Genomic DNA, 20009 nt, shown 5'->3' on the forward strand with positions numbered 1-20009 from the left:
TAAAGATATAATGGAAATAGGAGACTGCAATGAATCTACACCTATATGGTTTAATAATAAATATGCAGAGGTCTATAAATTAGAGGGATTCCGGAGTTGGGTGGATAAAGGAATATATACAATATAAAACATATTGTCTGAAGGGAAACTTAAGTCCGTTGATCAATTAAAGGGGGGATTTGGGTGACAAATAAACAAATCTATAAATATCTACAGTTTCGGCATTCATTTAATGCACAATCAAGATGGACGCCCTTTAGGGTAGAAAATAATACTTTTGTCTATTATAAAGAGGGTATATAAAATAGATATTGAACCAGACTAAAAAAATGTCTATTAGGTATATTAGAGGATGATATGGAATTTGACCCAATTTCAATAGGGATTTCACATATTTTATTTCAAGCTGGGAAGCATAATTCATCCAAATGGATTAACCCCTCACCTCCAGAAATTAGTGAACTAAAAAATAGGATAAATAATATTATCAGATTAGAAAAAGGGGTATATAAAAAACAAAACTCAATGAATACATATGAGAAAATATGGGGTTTATGGTTGGATACACCTGGAATGCCAGCAAGGGGGTTATTGTTGGAGAGACAATGACTTATGGGGGAAGGGGGGTATTGGCGAGGTCTAATGTTTCATTGTAATGTGCATTGGAATTCCCTAACATGTGGTATGGGTAATATAGCACACCTATACGTGTATAGGATTATAATGTTTATTACAATATTATGGTTATATAAGAGATTTCAAGAATGTGGAATGTTAATTGTAAGATATAGTAACTGCAAGTTATCAGATGGTAATGGACAAGCTGAAAGGATATATAGGAGAGATGCATATATGTGATTCCTATGGTATGTTATTTTATTATTGTGTGTACTGGTTTCTTGTTTTGTCAAAAAAAACTAAGGAAGAAAATCTCAATAAAAATATATTGGATTAAAAAAAAAGATTCGAAAAAAGGCTTCTACCCTGTGTGGGTTCTCTGGTGCCTAATCAAATTGGATGTCTGGTTAAAACATTTCCCACAATCTGAACATGAAAAAGGCTTCTCACCTGTGTGGGTTCTCTGGTGCTTAACCAAAGCTGATTTATAGTTAAAACATTTCCCACATTCTGAACATGAAAAGGGCTTCTCCCCTGTGTGGGTTCTCTGGTGCGTAACCAAAACTGATTTTTGGTTAAAACATTTCCCACATTCTGAACAGGAAAAGGGCTTCTCCCCTGTGTGAGTTCTCTTGTGACTATCAAGAATCATTTTACAATTAAAACATTTCCCACATTCTGAACAGGAAAAAGGCTTCTCACCTGTGTGGGTTCTCTGGTGCTTAATCAAACCTGATTTCTGGTTAAAACATTTCCCACATTCTGAACAGGAAAAGGGCTTCTCCCCTGTGTGAGTTCTCTTGTGACTATCAAGAATCATTTTACAATTAAAACATTTCCCACATTCTGAACAGGAAAAAGGCTTCTCACCTGTGTGGGTTCTCTGGTGCTTAATCAAACCTGATTTCTGGTTAAAACATTTTCCACATTCTGAACAGGAAAAGGGCTTCTCCCCTGTGTGGGTTCTTTGGTGGCTATCAAGATGGTCTTTCCGGTTAAAACATTTCCCACATTCTGAACAAGAAAAAGGCTTCTCCCCTGTGTGAGTTCTCTTGTGTCTATTAAGAAACTTTTTACGACTAAAACATTTCCCACATTCTGAACATGAAAAAGGCTTCTCCCCTGTGTGGGTTCTCTGGTGATCAACAAAAACTGACTTCTGGTTAAAATATTTTCCACATTTGGAACAAAAAAATCTATTGTTCGCTGTGTGTATTTTTTGATGTTTTAGAATAGACTTTTCGAGGGTAAAACTATTTCCATTTTCTGAACTTGAAAATGATTTCTTTGCTTTAGGAGCAGTTCGTATTTTAATGCTTATTTTATTTTGATTTTCCTTAGTAGTCGGTAATGAATCAGAAGACAGGACCTGTTTCATAGGATCAGATGATTGATGTTTGCTGTGAAGGGATGATGGTGTATCTGGAGTAATGGCATTCACTTCAATTGTATCCTGTGGGATCTCAAGATCATCAGATTTAAAAATTGAAGATGTCAGCTGTCCCTCTGATCTTCTGGTACAGTCATCTGCCAAGAAAAAAACCCAATTATTAATTTTGAATAAAATATCCTTGAAATTTATATTTTTGAACATTTCTACTTAAAATGTCTAAACAAACATCCCTGGGCTACATGCTAATCCAGGGAAATGAAGAAATATATGCTCAAGTTTGAAAATCTATTTTATGAGACACAAATCTAAAAAATAGAGGATTAAAAATATTTTAAATATTCCTCTATTTTTTAGATTTGTGTCTAATAAAATAGATTTTTAAACTTGAGCATATATCTCTTCATTTCCCTGGATTAGCATGTAGCCCAGGGATCTGCTTGTTTAGATTGATTAAGAAGTGGTATGCAATCTTTATTTATTTTTCAGTGGGATTCTTGTGTTAATTGTGCTTAAAATGTCTGTAGAAATGGCAAGTTATTGACAGAATGACAGTTCACAGTCTAATAGAAAACCTCATAGGATGAACCAGTGGAGCGTGGTGTCCAACTGTTTGTTCATTCTGCCTCCAAAATATGGAATAAGAAGCCATCAAACCATGTTATGTAGGGAAAAATGATACAAATAAAAACTTCTACTCATCCCACAAAAAACAAGTCCCCACTCAGGTCCATCATCTGTCAGTGGAAAAACAGAGGTTTCCACATTATTAGTGGCTCAAAGGCTCTTGAGAATCAACATGGCTTCCATAAACCAATCCAGCAATATCTGCTTTTCCGAAGTCAAATCTCCCCCTCGCTTCTGAGCTTTGCAGTGCGCCCAAACCACATTTAGCATCTATGTATTTCACATTACTATAGTGAGAAGAACCCACTTAATTTAAGGTGTGTGTCTCCTGGAGCACAATCTGGGCACTATGTGTTGGATAATAAAATGGCCAATCTGTAATTTTTACTCTCCAACATCCAGGACTAATTTTCGGAAAGTGCCTATGTAGTCAAAATAGTCACTACTCCTATAGATTAATTCACTGAGAGTTGTAATTTCCAAAATGAAGTCACTTTATGGGGAATTCTACTGCCCTGGTTTTCTGACATTTTGTCATATTAGGGCTTCTGCAAATGGTGGGTCCCATCTCCTCTGGGATCTGATCCTGTGAATCGGCTTCTGTCACCAGGAGCCGCCTTATTCATCCTGCAGGCAGCGCTGGTAATGGGAGTAATTAAAGTATGGGGCTCGGGGGCTCTTGGCAATCTAAACTATAGTAAGGGACAATATTTTCTGTCAGATTAGTTTCAAGAAGAAATATTAGACATTCAAAGAGAACTTTTTATAATACTGCAGAGATGAGGCGTCTTAAATTTAGATCTCGGGCATTTGGAAGAGGTAATGGAGACCTTTTTGAAAGACTACCAGGGAGTTACAGAGTCACATAAATGAGGAAAGCCGATCCCACTACAATGAAACTATCATACAGAATGAACCTGTAAAAAAAAAGAAACAATATAAAAACATGTAACATCCCCAACAACGTATGTATGAAGGGAGAAATCTAACACTAAACTGGACTTGCACTCATTTATGGTGGACCATTGGAGCTACTATGAATCCTGACCAGAAGAGTAGAGAAAGTATTAGTGCCCCCATTTCAGGAGAGATTGTGCAGTAATCTGAATTTCTTAGGATGAAAACATAATGGAATTTATGACGTGGAGTGAATCCATGAAACCAGGGCTGGAGCCAACACATCTCCTGCAGGCGGGAATAAATGTATATTACAGCCATCAGCCACGCACAGCTTAGAGATATATCATGGCTCAGGTGTAATGTTTTCTGTATAGTTTATCACAATCCTGTTTGAAGTTAGTTGGTTTTAAAATAAAATGAACAGTCAGGATAAAGGGAAACTCTGTTGTTATTGTACAGATATTCACACTTGGCCTCACTGCAAATTTAATGTCGATCATAAAAGTGAAGGTTGGCCAGAAAGACTGGACCTGGTCTTGTAGGGACCATATGAGCACATTCAGCAGCACAGAAGGAAGAGAAGGTGGATTCATCCAATAATATATCAGGGATCTAGGAAGTCAACAGCATCATTACCCTCCGCTTTCTCTTACAGGCCCATCAGAATTTTTCTTCAAGCGATTTTCTAACTTGTCAGCACATTCTACGCAAACTGTCATTTGGCTTTGTAGTTTACAGATCTGGGCAAGTAATGGTCAGCATCATCTAATCTCAGGGGGTAGGTGGATCCTCCAGGTTGTAAATTCTATAGAAAAGGGCTTTCATAATTTCCCAAAGTAATCTGAACATTTTCAGACGGAGGAGAATGTTGTGGTCTAGAGGCAAAATTGTGATACAGCTGGACTACACCACCTATAAAGCAGCCACAGCCGGTGACTGAGAAGAATATGTGACTTCTGTGCATTTAGTGGTTACTACTCACCTGGGTAGTCATATGTAGGAATCTCCTCTTTACACCGCTCATCACCCCTCACATATGTCTCTGTAATATTACTATGGGTCAGATCTTCACCCTGAAACAAATATTATAAAAGTCAAAGACAGATGGAGAAGTCACATCTATGATCAGCTCTAATCCGGTCATCTCCACAGTTCTCATTACACAAGTATAAAACATAATAATGGTGGATAAAACAAGACTGAATACAAGACCTTCACAGCAGTCTACATATCATAGGGGAGATCTCATGACACCTTCTCTTCATCTACCTGATGATCCTGAGGAACATTGGGATCTTCTTGTTTACAGTCCTGTGGAAGAAGAGGACGGGGACATCTCTCTGGTGTTGTCCTCTTACTGGATAGATCTGGAAGAAACACATACAGGGACTGAATTCATTCTTTACATACAGATAATTATAGGCCGTGTGTATTTAGTCCTGTCTATTACCTGGTGATGTGAGGGGCTGGGGAACCTCCATCATGAAGTCCCTGTACAGATCTTTGTGTCCTTCTAAATACTCCCACTCCTCCATGGAGAAATAGACAGCAACATCCTGACACCTTATAGGAACCTGACACATACAATGATACCATCATCCCCTCGATCCCTTCATAGCGTTACTGTATAATGTCCCTGCATTCCCAGCAGTGTCACCTCTCCAGTCAGCAGCTCAATCATCTTGTAGGCGAGTTCTAGGATCTTCTGGTCATTGATGTCCTCATGTATCAGGGGGTGATGTGGAGGCCCCGTGATTAATCTCTGATTATGGAGAGACACATTAATAAATCTCCCTCCAGACATTTCCAGAGTCCTCACCTCTCCAGTTCTGTCCATCTGTTATTCCCATAGATAAGAATGATGTAATGTGACGTCATCAGAATCTCTCACCTCTCCAGTAAGCCGGAAGAGGATCTCTAGGGTGAGGTGTAATATCCTCTCCACCATCTTGTCTCTATCCATATCCATCTTTGATGAGTAAATCAGGAAAATGTTCATATATAGAAGATCTTCACTGAGAGGATCCGATATTGTAGAGACCTGAATGAGAAGAAGATAAGTTGATGGAACATCATAAAAATCCTGTGTAATAATATATCTATTGGAGATAATGAGAGGAAACATATAAGGAGATTTATTATTTCACATCATTTAGTTTTTTACTTTACATCTAGTAATAAAACCTTTATATTTTAGGCCACAGACAACAAGCAGTTTCTTCCTCGGAGTCAGCAGCTGAAGGCTAAGTGCCCACGTTGCGGACCTGAAGCATATTTTTTACGCTTCTCCCTGGCGGGAAAATCGCATGCGGATTTTACATGCATTTTTCCCGCCAGGTAGAAGCGTTTGTGAGGCGTCTTTGCATGCATTTCCGCATGCGGGTTATCAAGCACTTCTCCAAGTGATTTTAGCATCACTTGGAAAAGTGCTTGACAACTTGTTCACACTATATAAATCCATGCAACCGGCATGGATTTATATAGTGTGACCAAATAATAGTTAAAAAAAAAAGAATCAGAATGGTAAAAAATAAAAAAAATAAAGTTTATACTCACTTTCCGATGCATTCTCTGCCCCGTCCGGAGTCTTGAGCGGCTCATGCTGTTGTGTGCAGGACCTGCGGTGACGTCATTGAGTCATGTGATGGGTCACATGACTCAATGACGTGGCAGGTCCTTCACACAACAGCGCGACGGCGGGAAAACACCGGGAAGACATCAGAAGATAAGTATAAACTTTATTTTTTCTTTTTTTTACAGGTTCTTTGGTACCCAGGTCTGGATGAGAGTCTCCTCTCATCCAGACTTGGGTACCATCCGCACATTGATTCCGCTGCCCTTCCGCAAAATTAATGAACATGCTGCGGATTTTTGACCGCAGCATATACGCTGCGGAAAAAATCCGCAGCATGGGCATTGACATTGCGGAATGCCATTGGGGACCATGGGGTGCGGATATACATGCGTTTTACAAGCGGTTACGCTGCGGAAATTCCGCAGCATATACGCCTGTAATACGCAACGTGGGCACGCAGCCGAATACGTTTCTCATAGACTCATCTTCAATAAAGCTAATTCTCGTCGCATTTTCTGACACTGGAATGGAGAATAACCTCGGCATTCAATGGTTCAATTTTTTTAATGCAGTCCAAAAACAAAAGTTAGCGTTTAGGTCGATCTGACCTTCATCAGTAACTGTTGGAAATAGCACAAAGAACAAAACAATAAATAGAAGAATAATAATAAATAATAAAATTAAAAAAGCATATACAAATGGATCATTGCGCAATAACATGATAATATCTCTTGTTTAACCTGAACAATAAACATGCTGTCAAACAGTGCATAATATTTCATCAAACCCCATTAATACGGATACAACATCATAGTATAGAGCAAGTATATATAAAAATTGAAACGAGCTGACACCTACTAGACTGCTGGATGGTATTCAAAGGTAGGAATTCAAAAGTGTGGAGATATGGTGACACTGGTTGCTTGGGTCTGCAGAAAAGAGCAGAAAGTGGCAGACTCACAGTTATCAGCTGAGAGGTACTGTGGAGGCAGAGATAGACAGAATAGAGCTGGATGTAGCATACCTGTGACCCCTAGTTCCTGGTTATAAGGTGGTACTGCACGTAGTGGCTTAGAGGAACGCGGTGTCCACCGCTAGTTCCTGGTACTGTGCGCATTTTCAGGGGTAGGATGGTTTCTAAAGGTGGGGGGCGGGAATAGTGAGGGCGGCTGACCAATCGCGGCCGACCAATCGCGGCCAATCCCGCAGTGCTGTGTAGTGTGAACTCCGGAAGTGCACGTGTGACGTCACCGGAAGTGACACGCTGCTCCCAGGAAGCTGTGCGTTCCACAGGCCGGTGTAAATGCGTTCCAGTGAGCTGGAATATTGAGTGCCAGGGAGAGAGAACGTGCGTTACACCAATATAGAGCCCCCAATGGGCATGAGCCAGAGCCTTTGTTGGAGTTGAGAAGGATCCAGGAGAGGGGACAAGAGTGTCCAGAGAGGAATAATCTGCAATAAAGAAGACAATATATGAGTAGGATATGGAGATCAAAACATGTATATTATTGACCTATTCAAATTGAAGACCACATTTAAAAACGTAAAATACATTTCAACATGGGGTCACAAGTTTCTCTATACCAATTGTTCATTGAGAACCAAACTCCAAACATAAAAAAACCTTATATAAAAAGCCAGTAGGTCACAGTCCCTATTAAGGTCTTTCGGCTCTAAGGACTGTAATTCATGAATCCAGAAGGCTTCTCTACGTTTGAGAAGGCTCACTTGGTCGCCCCCTCCGACGTGGTGTCAAAACTTGTTCCAATACCTGGTATTTGAATTGAGAAATACTATGTCCTGCCATGATAAAGTGTTGGGGAATGGGTAACATTAGGTTTTTGCACAGAATTGTGGACTTGTGCTTTGAATCCATTTTGGGATTCTGGAAGAACAGTTGTTTAGGACCTTGGTGCGCTGTGCCCAAATCGGCACATACCAGAGAGTCTCTAATATTGGTTGCTCTCTTAAAACACGGTAGTAAGGGGGTTGTTGGAACGCAAGGATCGTGGGATAGCTGGTTTGTAAGATGTTCCAGTTTTTCCTAATGGTTTTATGTAAGATGTAGGCGAAGGGGTGTAACGTGTGAACGAAGGGGATTCTGTCCTTAGTGTTTGGACGATCAGTTCTGGAATTCGACGCCTGGGGATGCAAGAAGCTAGGTGGATAGCCTCGTTCAATGAATTTGGTCGTCATTTCTTGTAACCTCTGATTGCGGATAGTGTGACTGGACACTATCTGTTTGACCCTCTGAAATTGTGATGTAGGTATAGATTTCTTCAACGACCTTGGATGATTGTTAGAAAAGTGTAATAGGCCATTGCGATCGGTGGGCTTGGAATAGAGGTCAGTTGTTAGGTGGCCCTGTGTATCCTTGATCCTTGGAAACTAACACTGCTTGAATCATATGTCATGGTGAAGCTCAAATCTGGCTATGCGGAGTTAAGTGTGGAGAAAAACCTCTAAGGATTCTAAGGGACCCTCTCATATGCAAAAGATGTCATCTATGAAACGTTCCCAGAGAATGGAATGTTCTTGAAAAAGTGGATTAGAGTAGACCACCTGATTCTCGAAAGATGACATGAAGCAATTTGCATATGGGGGGGCCACATTGGTACCCATCACGGTGCTTTTCACCGAAAAGCCTTAATAGGGACTATGACCTACTGCCCTTTCTATAAGGTTTTTTTATATTTGGAGTTTGGTTCTCATTGGACAATTGGTATAAAGAAACTTGTCACCCAGGGATCTTATGTGACCCTATGTTGAAATGTATTTTACGCTTGGAAATGTGGTCTTCAATTTGAATAGGTCAATAATATACATGTTTTGATCTCCATATCCTACTCATATATTGTCTCCTTTATTGAAGATTATTCCTCTCTGGCACATTCTTGTCCCCTCTCCTGGATCCATCACCACTCCATCAAAGGCTCTGGCTCATGCCCATGGGGTCTTATGCTCTATACTGGTGGAACGCACGTTCTCTCTCCCTCAAACTTCCGGCTCACTGAAACGCATTTACACTGGCCTGTTGAACGCACAGCTTCCTGGGAGCAGCGAGTCACTTCCGGTGACATCACACGTGCACTTCCGGAGTTCACACTACACAGCCCTGTGGGATTGGCGGCGATTGGTCAGCCGCCCTCACTATTCCCGCCCCCCGCCTTTAGATACCATCCTGCCCCTAACAACGCACACAGCACCACCAGGAACTAGCGGTGGACACCGCATTCCTCTAAGCCACTACGTGCAGCACCGCTTTACAGTGGGTATGGAAAGTATTCAGACCCCTTTAAATTTTTCACTCTTTGTTTCATTGCAGCCATTTGGTAAATTCTAAAAAGTTCATTTTTTTCTCATTAATGTACACTTTGCACCCCTTCTTGACTGAAAAAAAACAAATGTAGATTTTTTTTTAATTTATTAACAAAGAAAAACTGAAATATCACATGGTCATAAGTATTCAGACCCTTTGCACAGACAATCATATTTAAGTCACATGCTGTCCATTTCCTTGTGATCCTCCTTGAGATGGTTCTACTCCTTCATTGGAGTCCAACTGTGTTTAATTGAACTGATAGGACTTGATTTGGAAAGGCACACACCTGTCTATATAAGACCTCACAGATCACAGTGCATGTCAGACCAAATGAGAATCATGAGCTCAAAAGGAACTGTCCAAGGAGCTCAGAGACAGAATTGTGGCAAGGCACAGATCCGGCCAAGGTTACAAAAGAATTTCTGCATTACTCAAGGTTTACAGTGGCCTCCATAATCATTAAATGGAAGAAGTTTGGGACCATCAGAAGTCTTCCTAGACCTGGCCGTTCAGCCAAACTGAGCAATCGCTGGAGAAGAGCCTTGGTGAGAGAGGTAAAGAATAACCCCAAAATCACTGTGGCTGAGCTCCAGAGATGCAGTAGGGAGATGGGAGAAATTTCCACAAAGTCAACTATCACTGCAGCTCTCCACCAGTCGGGCCTTTATGGCAGAGTGGCCCAACGGAAGCCTCTCCTCAGTGCAAGACATATGAAAGCCCGCATAGAGTTTGCTCTAAAACACATGAAGTTCTCCCAGACTATGAGAAATAAGATACTCTGGTCTGATGAGATGAAGATAGAACTTTCTGGTGATAATTCTAAGCGGTATGTGTGGAGAAAACTAGGCACTGCTCATCACCTGCCCAATACAATCCCAACAGTGAAACATGGTGGTGGCAGCATCATGCTATGGGGGTGTTTATCAGCTGCAGGGACAGGACGACTGGTTGCAATTGAAAGAAACATGAATGCGGCCAAGTACAGAGATATCCTGGATGAAAACCTCTTCCAGAGTGCTCTGCACCTCAGACTTGGCCGAAGGTTCACCTTCCAACAAGACAATGACCCTAAGCACACAGCTAAAATAACAAAGGAGTGGCTTCAGAACAACTCTATGACCATTCTTGACTGGCCCAGCCAGAGCCCTGACCTAAACCCAATTGAGCATCTCTGGAGAGACCTGAAAATGGCTGTCCACCCATGTTCACCATCCAACCTGACGGAACTGGAGAGGATCTGCAAGGAAGAATTGCAGAGGATCCCCAAATCCAGGTGTCAAAAACTTGTTGCATCAATCCCAAGAAGACTCATGGCTGTACTAGCTCAAAAGGGTGCTTCTACTCAATACTGAGCAAAGGGTCTGAATACTTATGACCATGTGATATTTCAGTTTTTCTTTAATAAATTTGCAAAGCGTTCTACATTTCTATTTTTTTCAGTCAAGAAGGGGTGCAGAGTGTACTTTTAATTTTTTTTTCTCATTACTTTTTAGAATTTATTAAATGGTTGCAATGAAACAAAGGGTGAGAAAAATTTAAAGGGGTCTGAATACTTTCCGTACTCACTGTATATAGAATGGAGTCTGTCTACAATAATGTACTGCGCTTGCGCTACTTCTCATGAGCTAGAGGTCCGATAATGTCCATCCCCTAGTGTGCATGTCCGGAAGTGACGCGCTTTACACTGAAAAGCCAGATAAACTGATTCCCACCGTGCCAGTAGTACCCGGGACTGCGTATGCCCGCAGTTGTGTTACACGCCGGAGCACATCTAGGATCATTCTGAGACTGCAAATGTCCATAAGTATGAGTTGCACGCTGAAGCACATAATGAATTTGGATTGCATTCCAATATAGAAAAGTCCTGTCTCTGAGATTAGCTTCATGGGAGATTATACACAAGTATTGCACATCCTCCCATCATGCAATAGTCATGTAGATCTACTTTGTCACTACAAAAAATATGGGATGATGGCCCACAGTATATTCCTAAATGGTCAAATTTGACCCCTATTGCATAATTAGAGATAAACAAGGATCACCACACTTGTTAGTTACTACACTGCATGCAGAATTATTAGGCAAGTTGTATTTTCGAGGATTATTTTTATTATTGATCAACAACTATGTTCTCAATCAACCCAAAAGACTTATAAATATCCAAGCTTAATATTTTTGGAAGTTGGAGTGGGGTTTTTTTTAGATTTGGCTATCTTAGGAGGATATTTGTTTGTGCAGTTAACTATTACTGTGCAGAATTATTAGGCAACTTAATAAAAACCAAATATAATCCCATCTCACTTGTTTATTTTCACCAGGGAAACCAATATCAGTGCACAAAATTTAGAAATAAACATTTCTGACATGCAAAAACAAAACCCCCCAAAATTAGTGATCAATATAGCCACCTTTCTTTATGATGACACTCAACAGCCTTCCATCCATAGATTCTGTCAGTTGCTTGATCTGTTTTCAATCAACATTGCGTGCAGCAGCCACCACAGCCTCCCAGACACTGTTCCGAGAGGTGTACTGTTTTCCCTCCCTGTAGATCTCACATTTTATGATGGACCACAGGTTCTCTATGGGGTTCAGATCAGGTGAACAAGGGGGCCATGTCATTATTTTTTCTTCTTTTAGACCTTTACTGGCCAGCCACGCTGTGGAGTAGTTGGATGCATGTGATGGAGCATTGTCCTGCATGAAAATCATGTTTTTCTTGAACGATACCGACTTCTTCCTGTACCACTGCTTGAAGAAGTTGTCTTCCAGAAACTGGCAGTAGGTCTGGGAGTTGAGCTTCACTCCATCCTCAACCTGAAAAAGTCCCACAAGTTCATCTTTGATGATACCAGCCCATACCATTACCCCACCTACACCTTGCTGGGGTCTGAGTCGGAGTGGAGCTCTCTGCCCTTTACTGATCCAGCCTCTGGCCCATCCATTTGGCCCATCAAGAGTCACTCTCATTTCATCAGTTCATAAAACCTTTGAAAAATCAGTCTTAAGATATTTCTTGGCCCATTCTTGATGTTTTATCTTATGTTTCTTGTTCAAAGGTGGTCGTTTTTCAGCCTTCCTTACCTTGGCCATGTCCCTTAGTATCGAATACCTTGAGCTTTTCGATACTCCAGTAACGTTGCAGCTCTGAAATATGGCAAAACTGGTGGCGAATGGCATCTTGGCAGCTTCACGCTTGATTTTCCTCAATTCATGGGCAGTTATTTTGCGCCTTTCTTGGCCAACACGCTTCTTGGGACCCTGTTGGCTATTTGCCATGAAACGCTTGATTGTTCGTTGATCACGCTTCAAAAGTTTGGAAATTTCAAGACTGCTGCATCCCTCTGCAAGACATCTCACAATTTTGGACTTTTCAGAGCCTGTCAAATCTCTCTTCTGACCCATTTTGCCAAAAGAAAGGAAGTTGCCTAATAATTAAGCACACCTTATATAGAGTGTTGATGTCATTAGTCTACACCCCTCCTCATTACAGAGATGCACATCACCAGATTTACTTAATTGGTAGTTGTCTCTCAAGCCTATGCAGCTTGGAGTAGGACAACATGTATAAAAAGTATCATGTGATCAAAATACTCATTTGCCTAATAATTCTGCACACAGTGTAAATAGTATATATGGGATATAACTGATAAGAAATAATTCTGATATAGAAGCTCAGATCTCTTCATGAAGTAAAACAATATGTGAACCCTATTTACAGGGAACAATGAATGAACAATGAGAGTAGCAATGAATAGAGTATAAAATCCAAAAATGTAACCCAAAATGGGGTTGTATTCACACAAAACAAGCATAGGAAATTTGCTCATTCAGTCCCTTGGGGTCTAGTGAATCCAATCTGGAAATCCATTCACTTTCCTTTTTGAGGATACATCTATTGTGATCACCTCCTCTCACATTGGGTTTAACCACCTCAATAATACAAAAGGAGATGTCTCCGGCTTCACCTCGATGTACACTGTTCATGTGCCTCGCTAATGGGGTGTCCCGACCATGGCATATATCGCCCAGATGCTACCCCACCTTACTCCTAGATTCCCTCTTGACCTTGCCTACATAATCTAGGGGCAGGTGCATGTGGCCATATATACAAGTCCCGAGGTTTTACAGTTGGAATAATCCCTCTGAACAATGGTTTTACCAGTGGAGGAACAAGATTTATATGTCTCATCCAATTACAGAAAAAACATTCTCCACATCTGAAGAAACCAAAGATTCTTCTATCTAGCCATGTCCCCTTGGTTTTTTATAGACACTATGCACTAAATGGTCCCTAATTGACTGACCAATTCTGAAAGTTATTGTGGGAGTAGATCCCACAGCACCCTCAGGTCCGGGTCGGCCACAAGTACATCCTAGTGTTTTCTGAGGATATTAAAGATACGGTTACTCAGTTCCTATTACCAGTGTTATCCCATCTTTTTCTTGGTCTCTTGGTTAGGTATGGAGGAATGTTTGTCTCTCCTGTTTTTCTGTAAACGATCGTGCGGAATCCAAAATGTACTGTGGGTACCTTTTTCCATGAATCTGGTGTTCATGTCTATTGTCTGTATATTAAAATCTGTGACATTAGAACAGTTCCTTCTCAACTGTAAAAATTGGCCATTGGGTATTGCCTTTTTCAGTGGCATGGGGTGGTGGCTATCCCATTTCAATAGTTTATTAGTGTTAGTAGGTTTATGGTAGTTAAGTGTCCCTAGGGTCCCATCCCGTTATTTCTAGATTAGTACATCCAAGAAAGGCAACTGGTAATAATTAAACTCAGATGTAAATCTAAGGCCATCGCTATTGATGTAGAGTTCCCTGAAAAATTAAAAAAAAATTGTTCACTCGTCCCCGACCAGATGATAAAAATGTGGTCAATATATCTATACTGTACCCAAATATATGGATGCCACCACTTATGATCATCCCTGAATATTGTGGTTTCCTCCCACCAGCCCAGGAAGAGGTTATCATACGAGGGGACACAGGGGCTCCACATCGCACTACCCCTGAGCTGGTGGAAGTATTTCCTGTCAAAAAGAAAGAAGTTATGAGTAAGGCTATGTGCCCACGATGCAGAAATGAAGCAGAAAATTTCTGCAGCATTTCTGCATCTCCCTGGCAGAAAAAACGCATGCAGATTGTGCATGCGTTTTTCCTGCAGAATACATGCGGATTCACATGCGTTAACGCATGTGTTTCCGCATGCGGACTGACAAGCACTTTCCAGGCGATAGCATCACTGGGAAAGTGCTTGACAACTAGGTCACACTGTATAAATCCATGCAAAAGGCATGGATTTATACAGTGTGACTGTAAAAATAAAACAAATAAAGCTATACTCACCCCCGATGCCCCGGCGTGTGCTGTCGCGCTCGTCCTGGCTTCTTCCAGCTTGCCGGCACATCGCGAGACAGCCTGCGGTCACATGACCGTGACGTCATCTCAGGTCCTGGAAGGAGAAGCGCTGCCGGCAAGCAGAGAGAAGCCGCCGGACACGTGAATATAAACTTTATTTTTTATTTTATTCTTTTTTTACAGGTACAATGGTACCCAGGTCTGGATGAGAGTCTTCTCTCCTCCAGACCTGGGTACCATCCGCACATAGAGACGCATAGAATTCGCTTGTAGAAATGTACAGACACGGATTCTATGCGTCTCAACGCAAGTCAATGGCGGCGCTTCCGCAAAATTAATGAACATGCTGCGGATTTATTTGCGCTGCAGAAACGCTGCGGAAAAATCAGCAGCATGTGCATTGACATTGCGGAATGCCACTGGGGACCATGGGGTGCGGATTACCATGCTTCTTTGATGCGTTTCCGCTGCGGAAATTCCGCAGCATAAACGCATGAAAAACGCATCGTGTGCACGCAGCCTAAGAGTGAATTTTAGAAGATCCTCCATGAAGACATTAGGTCTGCTACACTCTATTGATCTTGATTTCAAGAAACGTCTTACTCCTCTGATACCATCCTCATGCGCTATATTACTGTACAAAGCCTCAATATCTAGTAAGGCCTGCACCCCTACATGCCTGTATACAAGCTCGAGGGTATACATGGAGGGGAGCAGGCAGAGGGAAAACCATTTTCCAGAGGAATCATTCCAAGTGCAGGACCTCAGGCGGTACTGAGGGAACATTACACTGTGTGGGGGCATCATGCATAAAGCATAAGGGACATAATGGGGGCATTACACTGTGTGGGGGCATCATACATACTGCATAAGGGGTATAATAGGGGCATTACACTGTGTTTGGGCATCATGCATACTGCATAAGGGACATAATGGGGGCATTACACTGTGTGGGGGCATCATACATACTGCATAAGGGGTATAATAGGGGCATTACACTGTGTTTGGGCATCATACATCCTGCATAAGGGGCATAATAGGGGCATTACACTGTGTGGGGGGCATCATACATCCTGCATAAGGGGCATAATGGGGGCATTACACTGTGTGGGGCATCATACATCCTGCATAAGGGGCATAATGGGGGCATTACACTGTGTGGGGGCATCACACATCCTGCATAAGGAGCATTACACTGTGGGGGCATCATGCATACTGCATAAGGGACATAATGGGGGCATTACACTGTGTGGGGGCATCATACATACTGCATAAGGGACATAATGGGGGCATTACACTGTGTGGGGCATCATACATCCTGCATAAGGGGCATTACACTGTGGGGGCATCATACATCCTGCATAAGGGGCATAATGGGGGCATTACACTGTGGGGGGCATCATACATCCTGCATAAGGGACATAATGGGGGCATTACACTGTGTGGGGGCATCATACATCCTGCATAAGGGGCATAATGGGGGCATTACACTGTGTGGGGGCATCATACATACTGCATAAGGGACATAATGGGGGCATTACACTGTGTGGGGGCATCATACATCCTGCATAAGGGGCATTACACTGTGTGGGGCATCATACATCCTGCATAAGGGGCATTACACTGTGGGGGCATCATACATCCTGCATAAGGGGCATAATGGGGGCATTACACTGTGGGGGGCATCATACATCCTGCATAAGGGGCATAATAGGGGCATTACACTGTGGGGGCATCATACATCCTGCATAAGGGGCATTACACTGTGGGGGGCATCATACATCCTGCATAAGGGGCATAATGGGGGCATTACACTGTGGGGGCATCATACATCTTGCATAAGGGGCATAATGGGGGCATTACACTGTGTGGGGCAGCATACATCCTGCATAAGGGGCATTACACTGTGGGGGCATCATACATACTGCATAAGGGGCATAATGGGGGCATTACACTGTGTGGGGCATCAAACATACTGCATAAGGGGCATAATGGGGGCATTACACTGTGTGGGGCATCATACATCCTGTATAAGGGGCATAATGGGGGCATTACACTGTGGGGGCATCATACATCCTGTATAAGGGGCATAATGGGGGCATTACACTGTGGGGGGCATCATACATCCTGTATAAGGGGCATAATGGGGGCATTACACTGTGGGGGGCATCATACATACTGCATAAGGGGCATAATGGGGGCATTACACTGTGGGGGCATCATACATCCTGTATAAGGGGCATAATGGGGGCATTACACTGTGGGGGCATCATACATCCTGTATAAGGGGCATAATGGGGGCATTACACTGTGTGGGGGGCATCATACATCCGGCATAAGGGGCATAATGGGGGCATTACACTGTGTGGGGGCATCATACATCCTGTATAAGGGGCATAATGGGGGCATTACACTGTGTGGGGGCATCATACATCCTGTATAAGGGGCATAATGGGGGCATTACACTGTGTGGGGGCATCATACATACTGTATAAGGGGCATAATGCGGGCATTACACTGTGGGGGGGCATAATACATCCTGCATAAGGGGCATAATGGGGGCATTACACTGTGGGGGGCATCATACATCCTGTATAAGGGGCATAATGGGGGCATTACACTGTGTGGGGGCATCATACATCCTGTATAAGGGGCATAATGGGGGCATTACACTGTGTGGGGGCATCATACATCACGCATAAGGGGCATAATGGGGGCATTACACTGTGGGGCAGTAAAGGGGTCCTGTACTATGAGAACAATACGTTTCCTCCCTTCCTGTCTCCATAGTTGGGTCGTATGTATCTATTACAGGAAACAGAACAAAAACCTTATGATTCTTATAAAGGGGCAACACAAGACCCCAAAAGAGTCTCCGTGCTGAAGGGGTTAATGCCCCCTGCGCCCAGTAATGGGGGTCTCCACATACCTCCACCTGCAGAGCCGCCACCACATATATTGCTGCTCTGTGCGCACAGGAGCTGTGATGAGGTCACAGGAGGGGAGGAGTCAGGGGTCACATGATCAGGGGCCTCAGTGGATGCAGGACTCTGCTGTGCTGGTTGTCATGGTGCTGGATGAGCTGAAGTTTATGTGTGGGGTCAGGAGGGGTTTACAGTGTGGCTGTAGCAGAGCCGCGTGTGTACGAGGTGTACGGAGCAGAGCCGCGTGTGTACGAGGTGTACGGAGCGGAGCCGCGTGTGTACGAGGTGTACGGAGCGGAGCCGCGTGTGTACGAGGTGTACGGAGCAGAGCCGCGTGTGTACGAGGTGTACGGAGCGGAGCCGCGTGTGTACGAGGTGTACGGAGCGGAGCCGCGTGTGTACGAGGTGTACGGAGCAGAGCCGCGTGTGTACGAGGTGTACGGAGCAGAGCCGCGTGTGTAGGAGGTGTACGGAGCAGAGCCGCGTGTGTACGAGGTGTACGGAGCAGAGCCGCGTGTGTACGAGGTGTACGGAGCAGAGCCGCGTGTGTACGAGGTGTACGGAGCAGAGCCGCGTGTGTACGAGGTGTACGGAGCAGAGCCGTGTATGTACGAGGTGTACGGAGCAGAGCCGCGTGTGTACGAGGTGTACGGAGCGGAGCCGCGTGTGCACGAGGTGTACGGAGCAGAGCCGTGTATGTACGAGGTGTACGGAGCAGAGCCGCGTGTGCACGAGGTGTACGGAGCGGTGCCGCGCGTGCACGAGGTGTACGGAGCAGAGCCGCGTATGTACGAGGTGTACGGAGCAGAGCCGCGTGTGTACGAGGTGTACGGAGCGGAGCCGCGTGTGTACGAGGTGTACGGAGCGGAGCCGCGTGTGTACGAGGTGTACGGAGCGGAGCCGCGTGTGTACGAGGTGTACGGAGCGGAGCCGAGCGTGTACGAGGTGTACGGAGCGGAGCCGCGTGTGTACGAGGCGTACGGAGCGGAGCCGTCTGTGTACGAGGCGTACGGAGCGGAGCCGTGTGTGTACGAGGCGTACGGAGCGGAGCCGTGTGTGTGTACGAGGCGTACGGAGCGGAGCCGCGCGTGTACGAGGCGTACGGAGGGGAGGAGTCATGGGTCACATGATCAGGGGCCTCAGTGGATGCAGGACTCTGCTGTGCTGGTTGTCATGGTGCTGGATGAGCTGAAGTTTATGTGTGGGGTCAGGAGGGGTTTACAGTGTGGATGTAGCAGAGCCGCGTGTGTACGAGGTGTACGGAGCAGAGCCGCGTGTGTACGGAGCGGAGCCGCGTGTGTACGAGGTGTACGGAGCGGAGCCGCGTGTGTACGAGGTGTACGGAGCAGAGCCGCGTGTGTACGAGGTGTACGGAGCGGAGCCGCGTGTGTACGAGGTGTACGGAGCGGAGCCGCGTGTGTACGAGGTGTACGGAGCAGAGCCGCGTGTGTAGGAGGTGTACGGAGCAGAGCCGCGTGTGTAGGAGGTGTACGGAGCAGAGCCGCGTGTGTAGGAGGTGTACGGAGCAGAGCCGCGTGTGTACGAGGTGTACGGAGCAGAGCCGCGTGTGTACGAGGTGTACGGAGCAGAGCCGCGTGTGTACGAGGTGTACGGAGCAGAGCCGCGTGTGTACGAGGTGTACGGAGCAGAGCCGCGTGTGTACGAGGTGTACGGAGCAGAGCCGCGTGTGTACGAGGTGTACGGAGCAGAGCCGTGTATGTACGAGGTGTACGGAGCAGAGCCGCGTGTGTACGAGGTGTACGGAGCGGAGCCGCGTGTGCACGAGGTGTACGGAGCAGAGCCGTGTATGTACGAGGTGTACGGAGCAGAGCCGCGTGTGCACGAGGTGTACGGAGCGGTGCCGCGCGTGCACGAGGTGTACGGAGCAGAGCCGCGTATGTACGAGGTGTACGGAGCAGAGCCGCGTGTGTACGAGGTGTACGGAGCGGAGCCGCGTGTGTACGAGGTGTACGGAGCGGAGCCGCGTGTGTACGAGGTGTACGGAGCGGAGCCGAGCGTGTACGAGGTGTACGGAGCGGAGCCGCGTGTGTACGAGGCGTACGGAGCGGAGCCGTCTGTGTACGAGGCGTACGGAGCGGAGCCGTGTGTGTACGAGGCGTACGGAGCGGAGCCGTGTGTGTGTACGAGGCGTACGGAGCGGAGCCGCGCGTGTACGAGGCGTACGGAGCGGAGCCGCGCGTGTACGAGGCGTACGGAGCGGAGCCGCGCGTGTACGAGGCGTACGGAACGGAGCCGCGCGTGTACGAGGTGTACGGAGCGGAGCCGTGT

General features: G+C 44.8%; 1 protein-coding gene across 1 annotated transcript; it reads right to left on the bottom strand.

Moving 5' to 3' along the window:
- Positions 1-553: 553 nt before the first annotated feature.
- LOC141197754 (uncharacterized) lies at positions 554-17779 on the bottom strand. Its single transcript, XM_073662843.1, has 7 exons — positions 17726-17779; positions 5427-5576; positions 5193-5297; positions 4986-5109; positions 4805-4902; positions 4518-4608; positions 554-2145 (listed from the first exon to the last, which is right to left on the bottom strand). Exons 2-7 carry the CDS (start codon positions 5532-5534, stop codon positions 980-982), a joined length of 1692 nt encoding a protein of 563 aa, XP_073518944.1. The 5' UTR covers positions 5535-5576; positions 17726-17779; the 3' UTR covers positions 554-979.
- Positions 17780-20009: the final 2230 nt, after the last annotated feature.

The sequence above is a fragment of the Phyllobates terribilis genome, unplaced genomic scaffold (assembly GCF_046119375.1).
Source record: "Phyllobates terribilis strain yellow unplaced genomic scaffold, ASM4611937v1 Scaffold_86__1_contigs__length_6382490, whole genome shotgun sequence".
Classification (NCBI taxonomy): domain Eukaryota; kingdom Metazoa; phylum Chordata; class Amphibia; order Anura; family Dendrobatidae; genus Phyllobates; species Phyllobates terribilis.